This window comes from Pundamilia nyererei, unplaced genomic scaffold (genome assembly GCF_000239375.1).
Source record: "Pundamilia nyererei isolate P.nyererei 1_Seehausen unplaced genomic scaffold, PunNye1.0 scaffold00843, whole genome shotgun sequence".
Taxonomy (NCBI): Eukaryota; Metazoa; Chordata; class Actinopteri; order Cichliformes; family Cichlidae; genus Pundamilia; species Pundamilia nyererei.
In genome coordinates, this window is record NW_005188244.1 from 1,122 (window position 1) to 8,717 (window position 7,596).

At 47.2% G+C, this 7,596-nt stretch overlaps 1 protein-coding gene across 1 annotated transcript; it reads right to left on the reverse strand.

Moving 5' to 3' along the window:
- Window positions 1-1,778: 1,778 nt before the first annotated feature.
- LOC102192019 (tripartite motif-containing protein 16-like) lies at window positions 1,779-6,755 on the reverse strand. Its single transcript, XM_005755024.1, has 2 exons — window positions 5,262-6,755; window positions 1,779-4,300 (listed from the first exon to the last, which is right to left on the reverse strand). The coding sequence occupies exon 2, from the start codon at window positions 4,202-4,204 to the stop codon at window positions 2,123-2,125; it is 2,082 nt and encodes a 693-aa protein (XP_005755081.1). The 5' UTR covers window positions 4,205-4,300; window positions 5,262-6,755; the 3' UTR covers window positions 1,779-2,122.
- Window positions 6,756-7,596: the final 841 nt, after the last annotated feature.

The window sequence follows — 7,596 nt, forward strand, 5'->3', positions numbered from 1 at the left end:
AACACTGCTGTGAATTCTCAGAAACACGTGATCATATGAATATACGCCCACAAAGGATTTGTGGTCTGTCTGCAGTTTAAGGAGACGCTGCTCTGATCCAACATCTTCAGCATGGAGATACAAAAATATCACGAGTGGAATAATGTAACAAACAGACCAACACGTGACCCGAAGGCTTTACCAGGGTTTGTGTGCCCAGTGTCCCCTAGAGGGCGCTAAAACACAAGCATAAATCTCCACAAACATGAAATAAGTAGCGCCACCAAACAATAAGATACAGACGCTTTAATAAACCAGTGAGGTGCTCAAACAATATCAGACTACCTGCCAGAAAAAGGAGAAACTCGGATCCTGTAAGATTCTGTCAAAGCGTGTTGTAATTCCCTTAAATCAAGGAAACACGTGACTTCATGTTTTTACACCGATAGTTGCGCCAGCAGCTCAGTCACATCACTTAACCGCTAAAACCTTTTTTCCAGGAATGCAAGTAAATAACTTTAATGTGTCACTTTAATCAAATAATAATCGGATTGACTTTTTTCAGCTTTTTTGTAAAACTGAATTTTACGCTCATGTGTAACAACAATAAAACATCAAAGTGCACAGTGGCAGACTATGGAAGCCCGTTTCCGCCACTAAAAAAAAAAAATCCATAACTCAAAATTTCGAGTTATTTTCTCGAAATTTCGACATATTAACTCAAAATTTTGAGAAAAGTAACTCGAAATTTCGAGTTAGCGCTGCCAATCAGTAATCTACGTGAATGACGTCATTTCCATGTTACCCGGAAGCTGAAGCCCTCAGCTACAAATGCTACAGCTAAGCTACCGGTATTACATCCAGTCGTGAATGCACAGATTGCTGAGTGTTTTCAGCCTGGCTTCACAAATGATGAAACCCCTGTGTTATTAGCTGAATCACGTGGTGTTACTATCAGCAAACATACTTTAATTTGTTGGGATCCGTCGGCAAAAAAAATGCTGCCCATGCTCATGCTGCCCGACATCAGCCAGCGCGTAGTGGGAATGTCACAGGCACCGATCGGTTTTCTATCGCCCATTTGCTGGGAGTAAGGGCGCCCTCCGTTGGCGAGGTGCGCCTGCTGCTGGCGGCACAGGGAGGAGAGGGCGGGGCGGCGGGGGAGTCTCTGGCTGGAGCAGCGTCTAATAACCAACTCGCAAAATAAAACAAAATAAAAACAAAGCAACAAACACGAAAACACCAGACATCATGATACAGACTCATAATTTGCACCGATGTTTTTTCTATAGGGAAAAGTGAGAGCGAGAGCCCTCGGTGCGCCTGCGCGCTGCTGAAGTCAAAGTAAACTTTATTGTCATCTCCGCTACAGACAGTCCGGCATGTAGAGACGAGACGACGAGGCTGCAGTTACAGCGGTGCAAGTAAACAAACAATATATATAAGAAAATAAATATACACTTTAGGACTCGGGGTAAAGGATCAATAACAATTTAAAATTTACAGTTTGATGATTTAAAGTCTCCACACAACCCGTCGAAAGGGGAGGGGCCTGCTGCTTCCAAATAGAGCACATTTCATTCATAATAATCTAAATCCAAGCCCATTATGGATTCATGATCTGAATCCTGGGTTGTGTGAAATCTCAGAAAAGCACCTTAGACAAAGTGAATCTGTGAACTAAAGTGTAGGTGTGTTAGGTTGTGGTGATCCTCGGGTTGAGGGATGGGTGTTCATACTGGAGTGCAAAATTAAAACCAAGATGACCAAGAAAAGTTCAAAGCCATCAGGTGCTCAGTTTAGAAAAAGGAGACAAGAAGTTGGTTTTAATCACTGAAAGAAAAATAATTAACAAATCAAAATAAAACAAAAGCATTTTGATCAGCCCTATTTCTACTCGATTAACAATAGATAACCATTAGGTGTCACATAAGATAAAGTATCCTTAGTTTTCAGAATTATTAGAGCTCTTTTTTCCTTTTAATTTACTTTGTCCAAACGATTTCTAAATGGCTTGACAGTACGTACAGAAACAGTTCCCGGAGTGGCTTGAAACTTGGAAAAATGGCTTCTTTGGAATGTTAGCTGACTTCTGAAGTGACGGACAGAGACAGAAGAAATGAAGTTCAAGCAGAAAGAAATCCTACAGCAGCTGAACCAACTTGGCAGATCCCGAACAAACCCAGAGTCCGACGTGGAGGGGCTCTGTGAAGGTGGTCTCTACCTTTGCAAGGAGAGTCATGGAGCCGGAGACGCTGTGGAAGGACAGGATACCTGCGCTCTGATCCACGTACACCCCGATCTTGCTGGACTGAGGAACCTGTAGGGACATGGTGGTGCTGTCATGTCTGAACTCGTTATTGTGACACCACAACGCCCACGACTTGTCGTTGAATCCGAATCCACTCTCACTTCCTGTTCTGCTGATGCTCTTGTAGGCGACCGCTATAGCAACAAACTTGCTCCACTTCACCTCCCAGTAACACCGTCCACTCAGAGCTTCTTTGCTGAGGACCTGAAGGCTGTCGAACCTCTCTGGGTGATCAGGGTACGACTGCTCCTTCTTCATGTACGTGACCTTCCTGTTCCCCTCAGACAGTGACAGCCATTTGCTCACTGTATTTGGATCCAGCGTGATTGGACACATATACTGTAAGAAGTCGTTTCTGGTCTTGGGCTCTGTCGGCGGTGCAAAAGGTAGCGGCGGCGTCACCAAAGCTGGGTGTAGTGGGGCCAAAGCCGTGGGCTCTGCTGGAGGCACCACATGTTGTTTCAATGAATTTTTGCGTGCTGCTGTTGCCAGAAAAGCTGTTAGATGTGGTGCTGGTGGAAAACGGGGTTGTTTCAAGAAACTCTTGGGCTCTGCTGGTGGAACCACACGTGGTTGTTGGAAGGCTGCCGATTTGACTTCTTCTTCTTTTGTCACAGAAGATGGCGGTGCTGGTGATGGTGGCACCACATGTAGTTGTTGTTGGAAGGCTGCCGATTTGACTTCTTCTTCTTTTGTCACAAAAGATGGCGGTGCTGGTGGTGGTGGCACCACACGTAGTTGGTGTTGGAAGGCTGCCGATTTAACTTCTTCTTCTTTTGTTATGAAGGATGTTGGTGCTGGGACTATATGCGGTTGCTTCCCTGAACCCTCGAGCTCTGCTGGTCTCAGCGGCGCCTCTCCTTGGGTCCAGCCCTGACTCAGAAGGTCTTGGAGTTTGTCTTTGAGCTGCGATACCGCCGCCGTCACCTCCTCAAAGCTCGGAGGAGGGACGTTGACGCCGGTGTGTGTAGATTTGCCGAGTGCTGACAGCGAGTTGAAAGTGAGTAGAAAGCGGTGGTGGTCCTCGGTGTATGAAAGCTGCTTCAGCTCCGAGTCTTTCTTCTTTAACTCGGCGATCTCGTTCTGCAGCTTCTCCTCGAGCTCTTTGACCCGACGCGTTTCTGTTTCCTGCTGGATTCTGATCTGCTGCTGCACTTCGGAGCTTCGTCTCGCGATGAGTTGGGCCAGCTGGCTGAACACCATCTGGCTATTCCTTGCTGCTTCATCGGCAGAAACGTTGATGACCCCCACCTGCTTCTGAAGCACTGTCAGATCTTGCTCCAAGTCTTGGATTCTCTGCTGGATGTTCTGCCGACATGGATCGAGCTCATTCTGCCTCTCGGCCCGCTCTGCTGCCAGTGACACGACGTCGTGGCCTTTGTGTTCGCTGATAGAGCAGAGGTAGCAGATACACTGCTTGTCACTGCGGCAGAAAACTTCCTTCACTTTGTTGTGGAGAGAGCAGATTTTTTCTTGGAGGTTTGCTGAGGCTTCAACCAGTTTGTGGCTCTGAAAGGCCTGAGAATCGTAGTGAGGCTGGAGATGATCGTCGCAGTAGGAGGCCAGACACTGTAGACAGGACTTGGTGGCTCTCTGCTTCCTCCCAGTGCAGAAATCACAGGGCACATCTCTAGGTCCAGCATAGTTGTGATGAACAGGAGGAGCAGCTTGGAGTTCAGTTTTCTTCAGCTCCTCCACCAACTCTGCTAACATGGTGTTTTTGCCCAGCACTGGCCTCGGTATGAAGGTTTTCCTGCACTGGGGACAAGAGTGAACCCCCCTTTGATCCTCTCCATCCCAATGGTTGTTAATGCAGATCATGCAGTAGCTGTGCCCGCAGGGAAGAGTCACCGGATCCTTCAGCAGATCCAGACAGATCGAGCAGCACAACTTTTCTCTGTCCAGTTGAGGCATTTTAATTCTGAGAGACAGCCAAGAGTTTCTCTTCTTCTCAGCAGATTAAAGGCGAGTTCTGATCCGAACCCAAACTCGCGCCAGTCCGTCGCACGTCTGCAAGACACGACAGCAGCAGGAAATATGCGGACAGAAACCAGCTGCTGTGTTTAAGAGCAGGCAGCAGAAAGAAGCTATCAGGTTTAACTTCATTCCAGTCCAAATATGATGTCAACATGCATCACAAGACCACCCCCCTCCTCTTCCAGACCCAGTGAGCGCAGCTACCTGCATCACCAGGAGAGGACCGAGGTCATCACAGGCGATCGGGCCCTTCAGGAGCCCGCGGTGTGCTCGTCTTTGTGAATACACTCAGCACTCATGCCTCCTATAACACACTGAGATCAACCTGCCTATCACAACTTGGAGCTTTACTCATATTTGCACATTTGTGCGTGTGCAGTGCAGAGCTGCTGTTAGAAGAACAGAAATCTGATCACTGTAGAGGAGCTGAAAATGAAGCATTCAGTCGATAATAATAATAATAATAATAATAATAATAAATGATCAGCGTGTAACGCACGAGCCTGGAACAGCTGTGCTGAGAAATCTGACACACAGAACAAGACGTGATTTCTACTTTAATAATGAGTGAATGTGTGCGGCCTGGCTCCGCACCGCTTCCTTCTCCTCAACTTGCCATGACAAGAATTTCATGACACTTGCTGAAAAATGCGAATGCTTGGCTGGAAAACCAGCAGGTCTGCAAACAGATCCAACAGTTTCTTTTAACTCTCCTGAATCTGATTTGCAGATAACAACACACACATCCAACACACAAAGGTCGCCTCTCGTCTCTTATGTACAGTATTGCTACTATTGCACAACTGACATTCAATTCTATTCAATTCTATTGTTTTTCTTAATTTTTGCTGCTCTTATCTTTGTATTGTCCACTTTGTTTCATGTTCAAGCAAATTTCCCTGATAAAGGTTTATCTTATCTTATGTCAGGTGTTTACATGCTTACAGTGTAGGAACAGGTTGATGAAAGGGGAAGATAAACCTCCTGTACTCACGAGTATGTGTTTAGTGCAGAGGACAGTATCGTCAGGTGTGCAGGCTGGATCACAGAGCACCCAACCTCTCCTCGCCTCCTCGTAACTCACGAGAACTGTAAATGTTGTGAAATTACAGAACATGAACATGTTGTGTGCCGAGTCACGAAGAGCAGTCTTTGTTTTATTTGAGGATTACCTTCAGACAGGCAGAAGAAAAAGTGCAGTTTGGTGCACACAGAAAGCTGAGAAGCTGCAGAGGAGGAGGAGTTTATCAGGTTCATCTTCATTCCATGAAGTCACGGAGCGAGAAACTGCGACTGACAGCCTGATCTGGGAGTACAAACTCCTCTAAACAGAAAACCAGAAGACCAACGGAGGAAAGCTTTGACGTCATTCAGACTCTTTGCTGTGCTTTCCTTGTTTTCCTTCATTGACACGTGCACAGAGGCTGACCGGAGACCAGCCACAGCAAACCCACCTGAATGTACAGAATTCAGGAAGCACAGAACGGTCACAGGCCTCTGGCCTCATACGGGTCGAGCACTCCATGTTGACCTTTAACGGCAGATTCATGTTGGGGAGTTCAGGTTTGATGATACTTTCTTGTAACTTTAATCCAAACAGTGAACTCGCGTAGGAGAGCGACCCCCGGAGTCGTCGTTCGCAGAGCGCCTGCAGCCTCGAGTCAGCACGGTGGCACTTATGCTTAACTGATCTGCAGCCTCCTCTGCCAGCGCGATGCAAACTGATGGAAATGCTCAATAAACGCACGTGCTGGCTTGAAGGCAGAGTCAGTGAATAAATCCTGAGCTGCAGCTTCGTCCTCGGCCTCCTGCTAGGACCCATTCTGAGCGTTCACCATGGCAACCGGCTCATACAGAGCAGAGCATCTATTTTAACCCGGCGGAGCCAAGAAATGGCCGACTCCAGCGTTTCTGTCATAGATGAAGCTGCTTCTTTGATCTGGATCTTGAAATCCAGCTCTCAGCTGTGGCTAGCGGCTCTGCGGCGAAGCGCCTGTGAACCGTGGGTCAGAGGTCACGAGGCTGGACAGACGGGGGTGTCTGTGGCTCCGTCTGCTGTGGCGAGACACAGGAGCAGCTGAGAGGAACTTTGAAACAGACAGCACTGTTCATCTGTGTGTGATTCGGGGCGATTTAGATTCTGTTGTGCATTTAAAAAGCTGCCTGACAACATTCAGTGACTGTGTTCGTCGTGCGAACAGATCCGGACGCGTTCAGCAGCCCGCGATGACCCACAGCTAGTCCTGAAGTCATCTCAACCTAAGCTTCACTTCATCTCCAACAAGATGAGAGTGTGACCAAACCAAATCACTGCGATTACAGCAACATAAATGTTAATCACATGTACAGCTGCTTCCTGGAACAGAAGCAGGGATCGTGCACGCGGATCCTTCACTGCTTACTCTTGCTCAAATATGTGGTCTGTCTGAGCGGACACGAGGGGATCAGGTTTAACATCATTCCAGGACGAGCAGGACAGTTTAACAAAACAGCAAACATCATCGCTGGAAATGTTCTGTCAAAACAACAAAAGCAGGCCAGCACGTTCCCATCAAGGCCGAGGCCGCGGACGCCGCTCTGACCTGCTGTCAGCTTTGGTCTCAGGGCTGCAGAGAGCCAGCTTTCTTTGGGTTAGCTGCTTTAACCAAACCCCAAAGCCTGTTAACATAATACAAGTCTTTGTTGTCATTGCACAGTCACACCAAGCACAACAATGCAACAACATCAAACTGTCCCATGTCGGCACTACGCACAACTAAACACAACACTGTAACTTGAAGTGCCAGAAAGGTAAGTGCAAAAAAGGATGACTTGATAAACAAATAAAAGAATGAGTGCATGTTTATTATTATTGTTATTGCCCCCAAAAAGTCCAGGGAGGTAGCCAATCAGGTCAGCTGTGAGCATTGATCAGGGCTGTTGTAAAAGCTGTCGTGGAGTCTGTTCGTTCACAGATAATCAGTTTTACATAAGAAGAACCACAATTATTGTTCTGTTAGCCTAACCCAGAGCTTCAGAGCCATTGGGGGGGGAGAACCCTTGGAGGACACTGCTAGCATAATGAACAGGTTTGTGATGAGGCGCCCACGCAAACGCAAAGCAGGAGATGAAGCATCGCTGAATATGTTTCCAAACCAACTTCATTCAAAGCCAAAGAAAATATGATGAAGCAAATCTGCCCTTTGGCTTCACCTGCACAGGTGCTGAGGTAGGTCTCCCTGCAGGATTGGTTTTCCCTGTCGGGAGAAGCGCTGGGCTGTTCAAATCACGGACAAACAGGATCCCACATTCTTGATCTTTAGTTCACAAACACTTGTTGTAATGACTAA